Source organism: Mastigoproctus giganteus, chromosome 12 (genome assembly GCF_048544385.1).
Source record: "Mastigoproctus giganteus isolate SK-2022 chromosome 12, ASM4854438v1, whole genome shotgun sequence".
Classification (NCBI taxonomy): Eukaryota; Metazoa; Arthropoda; class Arachnida; order Uropygi; family Thelyphonidae; genus Mastigoproctus; species Mastigoproctus giganteus.
This window is the reverse complement of record NC_143586.1, coordinates 80,616,739-80,636,519: the sequence shown is the minus strand read 5'-3', so window position 1 is coordinate 80,636,519 and position 19,781 is coordinate 80,616,739. Positions and strand designations below refer to the sequence as shown.

The 19,781-nt window shown below is 38.7% G+C and overlaps 1 protein-coding gene across 2 annotated transcripts in view; it reads right to left on the bottom strand.

Moving 5' to 3' along the window:
* Positions 1-19,781, bottom strand: part of Vps13B (vacuolar protein sorting 13B) — a 965,007-nt gene that overhangs the window by 743,998 nt on the left and 201,228 nt on the right. For both annotated transcript variants that reach the window (XM_090386413.1, XM_090386414.1), the window contains exon 10: positions 10,661-10,955. In XM_090386413.1, coding sequence (XP_090242539.1) covers positions 10,661-10,955 — 295 coding nt within the window. The remainder of the gene's footprint in view (positions 1-10,660; positions 10,956-19,781) is intronic.

Below are 19,781 nucleotides of genomic sequence, written 5' to 3'. Positions count from 1 at the left end.
TTTAGGACAGAATTTCAAATTAGTCTGACTGATACTAGCGAACAGACTGTGGAAGTCAAATGTTTGTATACGGGAGATATTGCCTTTGTTTAAGGCATCTATGACAGGTAAATTGTTAGAAATTATCCTACTGTCAGGTAGAATTTATTATAGGTTTGAGTAATTGTTCCAGTGCTTTTCCAGGTTTATGTGCATAGCTGTTTTTGCAAGAAGTAATAAATCTAAAGCAATAGGATTTTTATGATATTTAGGTATAAAATATATGTAAGGGAATTTATAATTATTTATATTAAGTTTAAACTTTTTGTTGAAGACTATCAATTTCTGTATTGCTGTTATTGGTTATAGGCCTGTATGTTTAACAGGAATTAAGCTCTGTTTTTAAGGTATAGAAGTATAAGGATTTGCATATGAAAACATAATTGTTAGATGCTTTGTCAACTAGTGTTATTATAAACTGGTTTTGCAGTTTTGATAATTGTTTAATCTTGGTGAAGTTGTGGGTGATGATCCATATCAATTTAAGGCCTTATATTTATTAATTAAATCTGCAAACTTGGTATGCTTCCATTGATGTGTTGCATTTGCATGCCAGAATAAAGCCGTAATTAAGGTCCTGATAGAGTTGTTTTTTGACTGTAGTAAGATTGACTTTTGTGCATAATCTGAATTTATATCTATATGAAAGAATGTTTCTGAGCTGTGTAGCATATTACATCTAAGTTTCCAGCAATTATGTGTCCACAATCGGCATTGACATAGGGCTGTAAATTTGCCTGGTAGCATATACAACTGTTCGTATCTGGGTCATATTTGTCCATGTTGGTGGCTACAGATTTGTAGTTGCAGGCTATGAGTCTGAAGGAATTTACATATACCTGGTTTAATATGTATATTTTGGCTGCTGGTCAGGAGGAGATCATTATATGAGTTGATGCATTGGTTTAACTTAATGTGGTCCATAGTAACATTATGGAATTTCAGTACAACAGTAGATTGTTCCCTATGTATATTTTGGTTCAAAGATTTTAGTTTAAACTTACAGATATCATTTATAAGGTGGAACAAGTGTTTTGATTTGAATTCAAATTTATAGATGAATTTACATAGGGCTTTTAGTACATTATATTTAGTACTGAACAGCAGGTCGTGTATATACTGTACATTTGTGTTGTTGTTGTCCCATTCTGCTATTCTATGGGCAAAGTTGCCTAATTTGTGTTTATAGGCTTTGTTTTTTCGTTGATCTATTTTACTGGATTTGGTTGTGCTAATACCTCTGACTATTTGGAATTTATCATAAATGCACACATCTTCTATACTGTTGGTGATTCTTTTGTGGTTAAATTTATTGTTAAGGCCATATATAGGTAGAGTGTCTTAAATTTTAACATGGATAATTTTTCCTGACTAGTTCTTAGGTTGGAGTCAGCTATATGTGCTAAAATTGTGATGGAAATATTTGTGAAGCAATGAACCTGGAAATGTTTATATTCTATTTCTTGTTCGTGATTTTTTCAGTTTTTGTCGCTATTACAATTATTGATATCAGATCTGTGGAGATTGTCTTAAATACAATTTGGTCTTGGTGTTTGTCCACACATATTTCATGTTACAGGTACGGCAGGTCATAAAGTAAATGATATTGCTATTTTTGCAAAAGATGGGTTTAGAAGTATTGTCATTAATATGCCGTGGGTGCATATAAGGACAAAGTTATTTGTTATTTGGTTTTTAGGAGCATTAGCAACTAAGGCCATATTGTTGAAGGGCATTAGCAACTAAGGCCTTAATGTTGAAGTCTGCAGATGATACAAAGGTTGGCAGGGTTGCAGTGCACTATTGCAACAGGATCTAGAAAATTTGGGCAGTGGGCTGAAAAGTGGCAACTGAAGTTTATCATTGACAAATGCAAATTACTGCATATAGGTAATAGTAACCCTAGAGAAACGTACCAACTGTGTGGTACTACACTTATGGTGGTAGAAAATGAAAAAGACCTTGGAGTAATTGTGCAGTCAGATATGAAATTTTCTAAGCAGTGCAGACAGGCTGCCAGAGCAGATCATGGGGTATTGTCAATGATATACAGGAATTCTGCTAGTGGGGGAAAAGGAGATGATTATCCCTTTGTATAAGGCAATGGTCAGGCCACGCCTTGAGTACTGCATACAGGTCTGGAGGCTTCATTTTAGGAAGGATGCAGAGTTGCTTGAGCGAGTACAGAGAAGGGCAACAAGATTGGTGAGGGGAACGAAAGGGTGGTCTTACGAAGAAAGGCTTAAGTTCTGCAAAATTGAGAAGGCTCAATTCTGATGGAATTCTTTCTCTTGCTCAGATTACGAACCTGAAGAGGTATAAATTCAAATTGAGGAAAGACAGTTATAGAATAGATGTGTGGAAATTTGCCTTTAGCCAGCAGGTAGTTGATTTCTGGAAGAAACTTCCATCTGTTGTTGTGGAAGTTAATAGCTTAAATAAATTCAAGGAGGAGGAACTGGACAAACATTTAGAGGGAATGGATGTGTGAAATGTTTTTTTTTTTTTTTTTTTGGCTGACGCTACATAAGATTGCTTTCTTGCATCACATGCCTTGATTACTAGTACTACTACTACTACCACCTCCCTATGCACTTTAAATAAAAGTGCCGCTCTTATAGAGAAGTATATTGCTATTTATTTAAAATGTATGCATTTTATTTATTTATTGCAATTTTGAATAAATAGTAATATACTTCTTCACAGAAGCAGTTTTTTAATCAGAGTGAACAGTGTAATACTGAGGCAGCTGGGGAAGGACCTCCATAATATGAGATCAATGCATAGAAAACTTAATTTTCTCAGTGCTATGCATAGATTTCACTTATACCAATAGTGGCAGGTATATTTGCCAAATGATGTGGTACAATTATCTTTTAAGGCCACAAAAGGTGATATTGTGATAACTGGGCACTAGTGATATATTAATAGTATGCAAGCTGAGGATTTATTTAACAGGAATAAGCCAATCCTGAGAAAACGTCATAAGTTAGGATTAAATTTGAAAGTGCCTGGAATTTTTTCCAGACCAATTTGGCCCTGGAAAGAATGTGTAAGACTCAGGTAGAAAATCTCTCTCGGCATGGTCTGTACTGTAATTGTTTAGAGACTGTTTTTACAAGAATGGGATACACTTAAATAGAAGGGGGGGTTCCAGAATATTTACTGATGCTTATCAAGGCAGTGTTTGGTAGGTCAGAAAACTGCTATTTTGGTGGAAAGGGGAGGACAGAGATTAATATCGTAGCAGAAGCCACAGATTTAACATATCAAAGAATAATGATCTTGGGTTTTTTTTTTTTTTTTTTAATGAAAACCTCAAGCGCAAAAGGTGTGAGAACCTATAGTACTTAGTACTGTACATGGGTTGCAGGTTAAGCAGATGAAAGAAGATATTTGTTGACATTATACCTGAATTTCTGTGGATTGTAATTGTCAGGAAATAGGTATGAAGGAAGGTTGTTCCAGAAAACGGAAGATCAATTAATAAATGAGGAAGAAGAAAAGCACTGGAAGAGAGAGAGAGAGAGAGAGAGAGAGAGAGAGAGAGAGAGAGAGAGAGAGAGAGAGAGAGAGAGAGAGAGAGTGTGTAGGAATTATAGAAGCCAATTCAGAAGAACAGTGCCCATGAAAGTATTTATAGAAAAGGTACGCAGAAGAAACAGAATGCCTATGAGACTGAGAGTGGAGAGACTCTGTTAGAGATGAGTCATTTATTAACCTAACTGCCCTCTTTTGAATTGAATCTAGAAGTCTGAGAGAGAGGTTTTGAGGGAACAATATTCCATGGTAGGGTAGATTTGTGATTTGTACAGAGTGAGCAGTTGTTTGAAAAAAAAGTAATGACAAGAGCAAAAGAGTAAACAGTTTTTTTTAGATGCCGAGGAAGCAATATTTGTAATGTGCTTATGCCAAGAGAGATTAGCAGTCAGAGTAATCCCTAATAGAGATATATGATAAGTGAAATAGAGTTCGTCAGTAAATCAGATTGTCTTATAATGGGGGATTTTAATTTCCCAGAGATTGACTGGAATTTTGTGGGTTGGTCACTCACACACACTAGCAAGGCTTTTGTGTATTTATTGGATAATTGTTTTCTACAGCAGCATGTTTGGGAGGCAACTAGAGGGAGTAATACTCTTGATCTGATTATCAGTAAGAATCTGAATCGCATTAAGAATCTGCAGATAAAGGAACCACTAGGTGGCAGTGATCACAGCGTGCTGAAGTGGGATTTACTCAAAAAAAGGTAACTACCATCAGGGGTAACGGGAAGGGTTTTTGCTTCCATAAAGGTGACTACGGTGGTCTGAGACAGTATTTAAATTCTATACAATGGGACCAACTGATGATCTTACCAACAGCAAATTCAAAATGGGAAGCATTCAAAGAACTTATCTTGGAAGCTACTAGGCTTTACATACCAACTAAGAAATATTGTTCAAGATTTAGGCCTAAATGGATGTCAGATGAACTAATGAGACGTGTGGCAGAGAAGAAAAATGCATATACGTATAAATTAACAGGTGACACAGAAGCCTATGATAGCTATAAGTTGGTCTGTAACAAAGTCACAACAGAGGTTAGGCAGGCAAAGGCAGATTACGAGAAATCTTTGGCAAAGGACACAAAGAAAAACAGCAAAGAGTTCTTTATTTATGTAAACTCTAGAAGGAAGGGGATGAATCAGATTGGGCCACTTGATATCGATGGTTCAACTGTTGATGATCCTGCTCAGCTCAGGTAGCTAACAAACTAAATGAATATTTTGCATCTACATTCACAACTACATGAGGAGTTATTCAGGGAGGGAAATGCCAGCAGTGTATTAAACTCGGGCAGTAAGCTAGATAATCTTATAATAACTGAGAGTAAAGTGGAGGAGAAATTGTTGAAGATAAACATAAGAAAGGCAACTGGGATGGATGGAATCTATCCAGTTATATTAAAGGAGGCAGCAAAAGAAGTAAGCAAACCCTTAGCCATAATTATGACAGCTTCCTTGGACCCGGGGGAGGTACCCATGGACTGGAAATGTGCAAATGTGATCCAAATCCACAAAGGAGTTCCCGGTTTTGATTTTGGTATTTCATTTCACTATAGAAAATATACAAGGCTCTGCAATTAACCAAGTCACTTCGCTTATTATTTTAGGTTTAGAAGATTTTCCACTAGACTTCTGGTGCAATATTTGTACTAAAAAAAAAAACATTTTTGAATTTGATCTTAAACTGGACTAAATATTGCTGTTTTGATTGTACGATTTATAACTTTAAAATTTGTCTAACAACTGTTTTCTTCTCAGTGTCAAAATATCAAAGGGAGACACAGGCAATTATAGGCCTGTTAGTTACAGGTCTATAATTGCCTGTTATAGACCTGTATGTATTGGAGACACAGTGGCACTTTTCCAATCCAACGGAATCACTCCAGAGTACAGTGATGCGCTCATAATTAGCCTTAATAGTTCAATGCACTCACTTGTCACCTCCCTTAAGATTATAGGGTAAATGCCATCAACCCCAAGAGCCTTACTGGCCTGTAGGTTCGTAAGTTCTGTAAGTTTTTTTCCTTAAATAAACATGTGAAATTTCAACATCATTAATTACATTTTTTTCAACTTCACTACCATAATTTCTCATTGACACAAAGGGTTTTTCTTCTGTAAGTATCAATGCAAAGTAACTCTTTAGTTCATCTGCGACTTCAGCTGGGGTATCTAATACTAACCCACGTCCGTTACATAAGGGTCTGATCTTGTTTGTCCTTCTCTTCTTCACATTTATATATGGGAAGAATTCCTTATCCCCATTCTTTGCTCTCTTTGCCAGCGATTTCTCATAATCTGCCTTTGCCAATCTAACCTTTTCTGTGGCACTATTACAGATCAATTTGTAGCTGTTATAGGCTTCAGTACTTTTTATTGCTCTGTAACTTTTCCATGCTGTCTTTTTCTGCTGAAGTAATCTGACAACTTCTTTATTCATCCAACTTGGAATGTTCCTCGTCGAGTATTTTTTTTAATGGTATCTAAGCATTCAAAGCTTCTGTGATTAATGTTTTAAAGGTATACCATAATTCAATTGTATTTGATCTCTATGAGATATCTACCCAGTTAATAGAGGCCATGTAGCATCTTAAGTCGTCGTAACTGCCTTTCCCAAAATTAATGATACTGGTTACTCTACTGTCAGCCCTATTATATCATCTGGTTCATGGGTGGTGATGAGGTCTAGAACATTCTTTTCCCTAGTGCTTTCCCTGGCATGTTGATACAAATAACAATCATATAGTTTATATAAAAATTTTGTACCGCATGTGGAGTTTCTTTCCCATTTGCTCCAATCAATTAGAGGCAAATTAAAATCACCCTTAATAAGACAATGATGCTCACTTGCCCATTCCATTTGTATGCAGGGGCTCTGCTCGTAATCTTCACAAACATGCTGGCCTCCCACTCTCATTATACCTTTGCTTCCAACTATCTCACACCATACAGATTCTATACTAGCATGCAAAACGTCTGAATCTGGGAAAGCTTTCATCGTGCTCAGGCTGCTTTTAATAATAAGCATGACCCCTCCCCACCACTGCTTCTATCTTGCTCTTACATTACACATATTGTACTGAAACTCATCATCCTCTATCTCCAGGTGGCACCTGGAGTAAGCCCTATTATGTCAGCTTTACTTGTTCTAACCAGCAGTTTGAATTCATTAATTTAATTGATGCCACCTCTGACAATGCTATATAAACAATTAAGATTTAGTGTTCTTGTATAGTTAGCTACCTTGACACATCCCTTAAAGTTATTGAAGCTCTCTTCCCTGGCACCTGCTCACTTGAAACGTTTCTGCCCTCAGAACATATTGTAATATGTTCTGTTGTAGTAACAAACAAGAAGTCTTGAGGTATGTGCAAGCATTACTTTGACCGACAATGACCAATACAGATGGGTAACATAAGCCAGAATATCACCAGTGGATCGACACTGGCAGAATCCATGTTGGCGATCATTGATCAGATGGAAGGATTCGAGATAGTTTAAGGGCTAGTGGTTAATTGATTTCTCCATTACTTTAGAAAGAGTAGAAATAAGTGCAATGGGACAATAATTCAATGGTAGGGATTTGTCATCCTTTTTAGGAACTGGCTGAATATAAGCAAATTTCCAAGCAGAAGGAAAAACACTTTAGAATAAGAAAGTGAAAAAAGGTGACACAGAACAGGAGTAAGTTCAGGAGCACAGGTTTTGAGAATAAGTAGAGAAATACCATCCGGGCCTATAAGTTTCTTAGCTTGAAGACTGATCAAAATCCTTCTGACATCCTTTTAATAGATTGTTTGTTTGTTTGTTATTTGGTTTTTAGGAGCATTAGCAACTAAGGCCATATTGCTCCGGGAGATGCGGTGGTCATTTCCTGACCTTTCCGCATCTTCCGTATTTGGTGGTGACGGGCTCGAACCCCGGTCTAATCAAGAAGCGTGTGCTACGCACCGCTGCTTTTTCCCACCTGGCTACGGAGGCGCCTCCTTTTAATAGAAGATCACAGGAGGCATTGAATGGAGTGTACTGGGAATGGTGAGAAGTGGTTTACCAAGATCATCAATACACGAGTTAGAAGAAAAATAGGATGCTAGCAGGTCAGCTTTATCTTTGGTTGAAGCGGCAATAGAACCATCTGGTTTTGACAGAGGTGCGAACGGAGATGGGCAAAAGTGGCAGCCAATAGCTTTGGCAAGAGACCAGAATGTTCAGCTACCATTTCAACAAGAAGCAAGCTTTCTACTCTTAGTCTGTTTGAAATCTAGTTTGGACAGTTTGGACTGATTAATAACTGATTTACAATTGTTGCAAGCTTTGATGTAAGCAGAAAATGAACCTGGAGATTTGGATACAAGCCAATTACAATATGCAACTATTGAACAGCCTTACCACATTTATTGGAAAACCAAGGTTTAGATAGAGGATGAGATTTTAAGGTGCAGTGTGGAATAAAGGATTCCATCCCTAGCAGAATATATTTCACTCACACAATCTGAGCAAATGCTACCATCAGAAAAGTTGAAACAATAATCCGACCAAGGAAAATAAATCTCGCAGATCATCGCATTTTGCATTCTTGTAATGCCAAACAACACGAGGTTGAGAGTGGCCATGAAACAAAGGCTCCATGGGAGAAGTGACCATTACCAAGTTGTGATCTGAGGCTCCTAGAGGACCACTCACCTTGACCATTTACTCAGAAGGGTTGTTTGTGAGAAAAATATCAAGCGGTTGGCTGCATGCTTAGGATTGTTTGTTATGTTATTTGGTTTTTAGGAGCATTAGCAACTAAGGCCATATTGCTCCGGGATATGCGGTGGTCATTCCCTGACCTTTCCGCATCCTCCATATTTGGTGGTGACGGGCTCGAACCCCGGTCTAATCAAGAAGCATGTGCTATGCACTGCTGCTCCTTCCCACCTGGCTACGGAGGCGCCAATCTTAGGATTGTCTGGCATTCTGGTAGGTAAATGAGAAATCTGTGCAAGGTCATTAGTAATTGCAAAAAGCATCAGCATCTCAACCAGCTGGGCCTGTGTGACTAGAAAACGGAAGCCAGCTGGAGATGTGAACATTAAAATCACCCAGGGAAAATTGCCTCACTGTTAGGAAAGATGGACTGGAGAAAGTCAGATTTCATTGAGGAAGTCAAAGAGTGACAGTGATGAACGAGGAAGTGTTTGGGAGGTTTAGATCTTTTTGCAGATAAGTTATTTACTATTGGTTCGACAATTCATTGTGTATTTAATAGTAAAAAAAGGTGGAGGGGGAGGGCATGCTGTATGAAGTAATGAAATTTTTGGATATGGCATACACATGGTAAGAATATACCCAGCTACTCGATATAACATGACCTCAACAATGCCAGCCACATATACACTACTCGGACTTCCTCCAGTCACTATCTGGCAGAGTGGAGGTAGTAGCAAGATTATACATTAGGTGATACGGAAGCCTCCTAGAGAGTTACCAACAGATTCGGTCTGGTGGACTATCTAGCGGCCAGCTTGCAAACGACATGTTAGAGCTGTACCCTCAAAATGTAAGGAAGATTGGATCTTGCCATGGTGTCCATCATAACCTCAATACTGTGTGATGGAAGAAATGGGGGAGGGTTTACCAGAGCATTGCTCTGGAAACTAAACACAGGTATGTATGGGTAGTGTGCGGCTATGAGGTACATTAGATTGAAGAGCTATGTTTGGATTTTCAAACACTGATATAATATTTACAAGAAATCAGCAAATTATTTTATCCAAGACAGGGGAGAGGAACATAAACTCACTTTCCACACAAGTTGAGGATAACATGCCTAGTATTATTAGCTTGCCTGGCCTCTTTACAATTGCTTTCACTGGACAAATGCAATTCAATAGTTCTTTCCTTAACGTGTCTCTCAAAAACTTTTGGATCATAAACTAGATTTGAAAACAAGTTAGCAGCATTCACTAATTAAAAATTGCTCACATGACTTTTCTCACTACTTCTAACCTCTTTTTTAAACATATTTGTCAGAAGCTACCAGTATTTTACTAGTCGACTTAAATATTTATCCAAAGACAGCAAGTGCAGCACGTGCTTCGAAATCTTTTTTCAATTTCAGTGGCATGTATTAACCGAAATGGTTCAAATCTAGCTTTCCTTTTAGTACTTCTTTCTAGATAGTAGTAAATGTTCACCAAATATTCACCCACTTTCACACGAAAGCATGTAGGTCCTTTTTGGGCACACAAATTAATAAGATAGCAAGGGCAACCTATTACCACCAAGTATTCTACTCCTCTTTTAATACTCTTTTATTCAGTGAAATTATTGATATTTTACTAAATTCACAATATTGTGCATTGATTGTCAGTGCGGAATTAGTGGCACTTACTCTCTCTCTCTACTTTCCTACAGTCTTATTTAAGTAGTTCTAGAAGTCACAAGTTGTTTATGAAGAATAATTAGATAAAATATGTTAACAGATGAGGCACCATAATTTTTATTACTTGTTTCCTCTTCCACTTTTTGTAAACAGTGCACAATTGCAGTGTTTATCAGATAGCTGCCATTGTACACACTATGATTAGTAAGTAAGTTAGATTACTTATCAATTGTTTTAAGACTGAATTATTACATAAAATAGTTTCTTGTCTTAGTTATTATTATATTTATTTTTATTTGACAAAACATATATGCATGTATGTATGCATAATTTTGCATACATATTTTATGTTTTATGTTTGTTTTATTTTATTATTTTATGTTATAGTATTTTATTTTCAGCAGAATTAAAAGTTTTTTTGTTTCTCTGGAAACAACAAGCTTAAAAAAACATTTTTTTTTATTTAAATTTTTTGTTAAAAAAAATATTACATTTAAGTATTGGAATTAATTTCAACCACAAAATAAACAGAATTCAAAAAAAACTTTTTTTCAGAAATAAAAAAGGAGATTGGGGTCTAACAGATCAGGAACCAATGTCCTTATCACAATCTGGGGCAGCATCACTGTTGAAAGATTAAAGATAACTGTAATAAAATTACAAAAATTATTAAATCACTAAATATTTCATCTTTTAAATATTTTTACCTGTATCTAAAATATCAGATGACAGTGGTGAGGATGCCACAGGAGTAAAAGCACTTCGCTGAGTCCAAGACTGATAAATACACATCAGTGCAACTAACTGTGGCATTGTAACTTGTGCAATAATTGTACTTGCTTCTGCCCAATCCTCAACAACAGGTTGGCAAGAATGAGTTTTCCAGTAAGATGGCATGATAAGAGATTTTCTGCAAAATGCAGTGCTACACTGGGGAATTAAGGAAATTCTAGGCTGACAGAGCTTCTCAGTTGTCAGCATTGATGTTTCAAAACCATACACCTAAAATTAAAACAGAATATCAGAAACCACAATACTGATAATGATTTACAGAACTGAAAATAACTAACAGCAGGAATATAAAACTATTAAACACACAGGGAAAAAATTTACAATAATGATCCACAATTGCATTGATTTAGTGCATATAGAGTGGTATTGTTATTTATATTCATCTAAGGCATATTACTGCATGAATTACATCTATACACACAGCACAAAATACATTGTGTGCAGGTTGAAAAACTCAGAACAATCACAGGAGGAACCCTACTCCTTCCACCCAAGATTGGCTAACTAAAGCCAAAATTAGAGAAGCTCTTAAAATTCCTACAGTCTTCAAGGGATTCAAACTCAGAACTCTCCAAATGAGTGACAAGTGGAGAAATTACTACACATTCATGGAAGATGGTCCATGTAGAGCAAATTAGATTGTGATTCCACTGAACACTGTGGCATTTAGTAACAGCATTTCTTATCTGTAATAAGAAATTTCTACCAGCAGGTCTACTGACTTTTAAAAGGCAAACCATTTTAAGAGTTCCTTTGCTACAGTATTCGTAGAAGCAAATGATGTACAGCACCAGCAAAAAAAAAAAAAACAACACTTCCCACATCACTCCATCCCCTATAAAAATTTGTCTAATTCTTTCTTAAATTTATTCAAACCACCCACTTTCACAATAGTTTAAGTTATTTCCAACAATCAATTATTCTCTGGATGAAAGCAAATACCCACACTTATATCCTGCAGTCTATGGGCACCTTTGTATACAAAGGGCAAGAATTTTCTGATTGGCAGATTCATTAGAGAATGAATACTAAAGAAGGTGGGAATATACGAGGCGCTACCTAAATGTTCCCAAAATTTAAATGCTGCATGGGAACTACGTCTAGTATGGACTTGTAATGCTGGGTAACACTGCATAGATAACCTTTGTGAATCAGTGTGCCAAGTGGCATCGGGCTGGATAGAGTCATTGAATATTTATGCACAGTTCTTTGGTGGTGTGTTTCGAGTAGTTTCTGATTGTTGCAATGGCTGATGTGAGAGAGCAACATGCTTGCATCAAGTTTTATTTTCTTCTTAACGATACAGCAGCAGAAACCCATAAGAAGTTGAAACACGCTTTTTGTGACAATGCTTTAGGCCAGACACAGACCTACTACTGGTTTAACTGTTTTAAAAACAGTCGAATGTTAGTTGATGATGATGATGATCACCCTGGGCGTCCATCATCGAACACTACCCCGGAAAATGTCACAAAAGTTCGGGCAGTGATCAGTGAAGACTGCAGGTGGACCATCCACGACATTTGTGGCATTGTAGAACTATTGTAAGGCAAGTACATGAGAAGGATTGTGGCCAAGTTCATACCATGATTACTGAGTGAAAACCAAAAGCAGCATCACATGGAAGTTAGCAGAGATCTTCAAGAACGGGCCAGGAGTAATCAAAACTTCCTTTCTACAATCGTCATTGGTGGCGAGAGTTGCGTATATGGGTATGACCCAGAAACCAAGAAACAATCAGCCTATCTTACCCCAGCCGAAGAAATGTTGTTGTTGTTATTTGGTTTTTAGGAGTACAGTAAACCCCCGCTATTCGCGGGGGTTACGTTCCTGAGAAATGTCACGAATACCGAAAACGCGAATACTGAGTTATGGCTCCCGTAGTAATAAAGTGGTTCCGTTCCAAAGTATGAAATATATAAAAAAAACTAGTCTAAAATTTTGTCTATGTATGTATTATACGTACCTTCATAATATGACTATGTACATAGACAGTACATAGTGAAATGCAAGCATATGGCATCGAAATGAAAATAAGAAACAATTTAATATTGAATGTAGTATTTATTAGAAATTTCAAACAAATCTTTCAAACCAGCACCTTTGCTAGCTAAAAAACTTATCCCGCCAGTGCTATCACCAGTTTCACTAAAGTGTTGATAAAGGAGTTTTGCCTTTTCACGAATGATGAGTGAACTTAACTGAATTTTATTTTGAGTTCGGTCTTCTATCCACAGATTTAAAGCGTTTTCCATTTTCTAATTTAACATCACGAGTTACAGAGCAAATTTTTGAAGCAATTAGCGTGTTTTCACGGGCACTACGGCGGATTTTTTCTTCCGATTTTTTGATTGATCGTACCGTTGACTCATTGATTTTATAATGTTTTGCCACTGAGGAGACACTTTCACCATTAGAAATTTTGTCTAATAACTCAATTTTATTCGCTAATGTCATCACCTTCTTTGATATTTTCACATTTCCCTTGTTATTCTAGCCATATTTTTGTACGGGTTAGAAAGAACTTGTCCACAGTAAAGTCACTTTCGTCCGTTAACACACTCGAAAAAGTCTGTTTTACACTGCAAAACGGTAGATTTATCACTTTTGTAAGCATATCAATTTATAAATTGATAAATTTATAAGCATATAAATTAAAAGCAAACGACGAAAACTTCCATGACAAGCGCATAACACATACTGAACGAGGATTAGCGAGAAACATCCACGCTCGCGATTTTGTAACCCCTCTCCCCCCACCCACTGAGCGCTGTTTTGACAGGGAAAGATAATTTTAGCCACGCCCATGTTTTTTTATGGCGGATAATATTCACGGCGCTTTAAAATTCACATTTTTTTAGGTTTCATTTTATATTAAATCAGCGATCGCGAATAGCAGGGGTTTACTGTATTAGCAATTAAGGCCCTATTGCTCCGGGGATATGCAGTGGTCATTCCCTGACCTTTCCGCATCCTCCGTATTTGGTGGCAACGGGCTCGAACCCCAGTCTAATCAAGAAGCGTGTGCTACGCACTGCTGCTCCTGGCCACGGAGGCACCGGCCGAAAAAAGCCTGACAAGTGAGGAGAGGCACCTCCATAGCCAGGTGGGAAGGAGCAGCAGTGCGTAGCACACGCTTCTTGATTAGACTGGGGTTCGAGCCCGTCACCACCAAATACGGAGGATGTGGAAAGGTCAGGGAATGACCACCGCATATCCCAGAGCAATATGGCCTTAGTTGCTAATGCTCCTAAAAACCAAATAACTAACTAACTAACAAGTGAGGAGCAATGTGAAGTCCATGCCGATCTGATTTTTGGATATTGACAGGATTATCCATAAGGAATTCATCCCTCCAGACCATCAACGTAAAGTTCTACTGCGATGTCCTGAGGTAGTTAAGGGAAGCTGTCAGGAGAAAACGTCCAAAGAAGTGGCACACAAAGAACTGGGTCCTTCGTCATGACAATGTGCCGGCCCGCACACCTCTCACTGTGGTGCAGTTTTTGGCATCCAATAACATGACAATCGTTCTTCCCCCCCCCCTATTCACAAGACTTAGCCGCCCTGCAACTTCTTCCTCTTCTCAAGAATGAAAATCAAGCTGAAGGGTTGAAGATTTGATAGTGCAGAAGATATCCAAATTGCAGGCAGTGCTGAACATTGAAGAATGACATTCAGGATGCATTCAAATCATGGGAGAAGTGCTGGGATCGGTATTTACACTCTCAAGGGGACTACTTCGAAGGTGACAGTGGCGAATAAGACCCAGGGTGAGTCTAATTTATTTTATAAATACATTTCAGGAACTTCTGGGTAGCACCTTGTATAGTAGGTTTGTGTCAGTCTTTGCCTTTTTTGCAGTGGAGTGGGATGGTCATTTTCTACTATGCCCATGGAGTCTGGGTCAGAAAGACTATTCTATGCTCTCTTTATGACACATGCCACAAGATAAACTATTAATACATTACGAATAATCAGACACCACAAGATATATTATCACAAATCACACTCCACAAGATAAACTACAAATATACCATTACTCAGGTTCCACAACAATAAAAATACACTTAACTCTTAGTCCATTGGTCACTACATGACCAAGCTAAGAATTGACTCAGGGGAGGTACCCATTGACTGGAGATGTGCAAATGTGACCCCAATTCACAAAGGGGGATCAAAGGCTGACACAAGTAATTATAGACCTGTGAGTTTAACTTCTGTTCCCGGAAAATTAATGGAGGCACTGGTGAAAGAAGCACTGCAGGATCATCTAGACAAGACTTCAGTTATAGCTAGGACACAGCATGGTTTTGTTAAGGGGAAGTCTTGCCTGACCAATTTGATTGGATACTATGATGCAGTCACAAAAGAACTGGATGCAGGGAATAACTTTGATATTATATACTTGGATCTTAGAAAGGCTTTTGATACTGTTGCACATGGAAGACTGCTGCACAAATTGGAGCAGTGTGGCATTGGAGGCAAGTTGCTGCTATGGATAAAGGGGTGGTTGAGGGGGAGAAGACAGAGAGTGGTAATCAATGGACACTGCTCATCGTGGACTAATGTTATTAGTGGAGTCCCTCAGGGTTCAGTATTGGGGCCTTTATTGTTTTCTGTATTTATAAATGATATTGATGATGGTATATCAGGCTTAATGTCCAAGTTTGCAGACGATACGAAGGTTGGCAGGGTTGTCAAGGACACTACTGACACTATGCTGCTGCAAAAGGATTTGGAAAGGTTGAGCAGATGGGCTTCGAGGTGGCAAATGAAGTTTAACATTGACAAATGTAAAGTATTACATATGGGAAACAGCAACCCCAGAGCAACGTATCAACTCTGTGGTACTACACTGACAGTGGTAGAGAATGAAAGGGACCTGGGGGTGGTGGTGCAGGCAGATATGAAGTTCTCTGAGCAGTGCAGACGAGCTGCAAGAGTAGCTCATGGTGTATTGTCAATGATATATAGGAATTTTTCTAGCAGGGATAAGGAGGTGATTATTCCCTTGTATAAGGCAATGGTCAGGCCACACCTAGAGTACTGTATACAGGCCTGGAGGCCTCATTTCAGGAAGGATGTAGAGCTGCTGGAACGAGTACAGAGAAGGGCAACTAGATTGGTGAATGGGACAAAGGGGTTCTCTTACGAAGAAAGGCTTAAGTTTTGCAAATTACAGTGTCTGGAAACTAGGCACCAGCGGGGTGATCTGATAGAGGTGTACAAAGCCTTGAATGGTTTGAGCATGCTCAATGCTGATGGGATTCTTCCTCTAGCTCAGAAAAATCACCTGAGAGGGCATAAATTCAAATTGAGGAAAGACAGATGTAGGATAGATGTGCGGAAATTTGCCTTTAGCCAGCGGGTGGTTGGTGGGTGGAACAGACTTCCATCCCTTGTCGTGGAAGTTGATAGTCTAAATAAGTTTAAGGCTCAGCTGGACAGGTATTTCGAACGAACAGAGGGGTGAAGTGGAAGTGGTTATTTTTATTTATTTATGTTACTTTTTTTTTTTTTTTTTTTTTTTGGCTGATGCTGCATAAGCTTGCTTTCTTGCATCAAATGCCTCTACTAATGCTAATGCTAATGCTAATTAGCGTATTAACTAATTCTTAGCTTGGTCATGTACTAAGTACTAAGAATTGGTCCTTGAGGTTGTCACAGACATTCTCTCAAATATGCCAGACAAGCTGTACTTGCTAGCTGGGAGTCTAAAACGCTGATGGAACTGATATTCGGGTGACACTTCAGTCAAGTGGACCCAATTTCGGCAATGTTCGGAACAGCCAAATCTTTTGCATGCACCTTCACGATGCTGGGACTGTTAGTAATCCTAGGTATAACTTCCATGCACAAGCACACTATGGGTGACCACCCAGGTGTGAACCAACGTAAGCAGGGGTCGAGGTGTGACGCCCACACCACACCACATGGAGGAATCCCACCCCTCAATGTTACTAGGCAGTATTAGGTGGTAGATGACCCTAATCAACCGGTGCAATACCACCACTTTGCTTATTAGAGGCTTGAAGTGTTGGAACCCATGTTTAGTCTCTAGAGCTAAGTTCCGGCCAACCCTTCCACATCTCTTCCATCATGCAATATGATTGATGACTTTTGAGGTTATGATGAACATCGTGGCGAGATCCATTATTCCTTGGATTTCGAGGGTACAGTTCTAAAACGGTGTTCGCAGGCCTGCTGCTAGTTAGTACACCCGACCGAACCGATTAGTAACTCTTTAGGAGGCTTCCGGATCAGCTAGTATATAATCTTGCTACCTCTACTCTGCTAGATAGTGATTGGAAGGAGCCCGACTAGTGTGTGTGTGTGTGTGTGTGTGTGTGTGTATGTGTGTGTGTGTGTGCGTGTGTGCGTGCGGGGGAGCATTGTCGAGGCCATGTTATGTCAAGGATCTGGGTATATTCGAACCATCTGTATGTCATATCCAAAAATTTCATTACTTCGTACAGCACGTCTCACCCACTTTTTCTTACTATTGAATACACCATGAATTGTCAAACTAATAGAGCAAGCGTATCTGCGAAAGGATCTAAACCTCCCAAGCACTTCCTAATTCATTTCACAAATATACGTGGTCTCAATTCTAATCTCAACAATGTCCATTTCCACTTGCAGTATGCCAAACCCCATGTACTTTTTCTCACAGAATCTCAGTTATCGGTTGATTCAACTACTGCTCATCTCATAGGCACAAATTATTCGCTGTATGATTCCTTTCACCTCAAAGGTGGTACTTTTGCATATGTCCATTCTGATAATCCCTGTCAGAGACTTGGTAATTTGGAATCACCTCTCTTCGATCTTCTCTGGCTTAAAATCTCTCTACCTCATTGTGTCAGATTCATCTGTTGTCTCTACCGTTCTCCCAACTCCACTAATCACTTGGAGCTCTTTGACTTCCTCTCTTTGCAACATGACTTTTTCCACTCCAACTTTCCTAACAGTGAGGTAATTTTCCTTGGTGATTTTAATGTTCACAACTCCAGCTGGCTTCCATTTTCTAGTCACACCGACCCAGTTGGTGTTACAAGAATGCAAAATGGGATGACCTGCGAAATTTCTTTTCCTTGGTCGGATTACTGTTTCAAAACTTCTGATGTCAACGTTTGCTCAGATTGTGTGAGTGAAATTATTCTTGTAGCAATTGAATCCTTTATTCCACACTCCACTCTAAAATCTTTCCTTTATCTAAACCTTTGTTTTCCAATAAATGTGCTAAGGCTGTTCAAGAGAAGAATGTTGCATATCATAATTGGCTTGTTTCTAATTCTTCAGCTTCATTTTCTGCCTACACCAAAGCTCGCAACAATTGTAAAGCCGTTATTAATCAGTCCAAATTAGAGTTTGAACAGGCTAAGAGTAGAAAACTTGCTTCTTGCCCTAATGGTAGCCGATCATTCTGGTCTCTTGCCAAAGCTATTGGCCGCAACTTTTGCCCATATCTGCTCCCACCTCTGTCCAAACCAGATGGTTCTGTTGTCACTTCTGCCAAGGATTAAGCTGACCTGCTAGCATCCCATTTTTCTTCCAACTCATGTATTAATGATCTTGGTAAAACACCTCCCTCCATTCCCAACACGCTCCATTCAATGTTTCCTGTGGTCTTCCATCAAAGGGATGTCAGAAGGAGTTTGACAAATGTTGATGCTAAGAAAGCTCCAGGTCCCAATGGTATTTCTCCACTTGTTCTCAAAATCTGTGCTGCTGAACTTACTCCTATTCTTTGCCGCCTTTTTTCGCTTTCTTATTCCAAAGGTGTTTGTCCTTCTGCTTGGAAATTTGCTCATATCCAGCCAGTTCCTAAAAAGGGTGACAAATCTCTCCCATCCAATTATCATCCAATTGCAATTACTTCTACTCTTTCGAAAGTAAAGGAGAAATCCATTAACTGCCAACTCTTAAACTACCTAGAAAACATCCGTCTGATCAACGATCGCCAGTATGGATTCCGTCAGTTTCGATCCACTGGTGATATTCTGGCTTATGTTACCCATTTATTTCAATGGACTAATTCAATGGAAAGGTTCAGTGAAACACAAGTAGTTGCTCTTGATATCTCAAAGGCTTTTGATCGTGTTTGGCATAACGGTCTTCTAAACAAACTTTCATCTTATGGTTTGCCATCTGTTTTTTGTAATTGGTTATCTACTTTTCTCTCTGATCGCTCACTGAGGGTGATAGTAGATGGCTCTCTGTCTTCTAACTTCTCCACTAATGCCGGTGTCCCCCAAGGTTCAGTTCTTTCCCCCACTATTTTCCTCTTGTATATTAATGACCTTCATCCATTGACTGGAAACCCTATCCATAGTTTTGCCAATGATAGCACATTGCATTCCACTTTCCATTTTAAGAAACCTTGCCCTGCTCAATCAGCTTCAACTTCTTGAAAGTCTGCTACCAATTCCTTAAATGTGGTCTTCCATCAAAAGGATGTCAGAAGGTACCAATTCCTTCACGTAATTCTCCAGTGGGGCAGAGACAACTTAGTTGATTTCAATCCTTCTAAAACTCAGTCTTGTCTTATATCTTCCAAAAAGGATTCTTCTGCTCCTATCTTATCTTTGGTGACACTCCAATTTCTAGGCAAAATGATACATCTCTTTTGGGGGATTACCCTGACTTCTAATCTCTCTTGGCACAAGCACATGAGGTTTTCTCTTTCGCTCTCGGCATTACTTTTTTTCGAAACAGCTGCTTACCCTGTATAAATCGCAAATCCGCCCTACCATGGAATATTGTTCCCACATCTGGGGTGGTACCCCCCAAAACCTCTCTCAGGCTTCTTGATTCCATTCAGAAGAGGGCAGTTAGGTTAATTAATTATTCATCTCTAACAGAGTCTCTCTATTCGCTGTCTCATAGACATACTGTTTCTGCTGCATGCCTCTTCTACAGATATTTCCATGAGCACTGTTCTTCTGAATTGGCTTCTATAATTCCCACTCTCTCTTTCAAACAATCCGAACACGTGCAGCCACCAGCCAACATCCATTTACTGTCCAACTT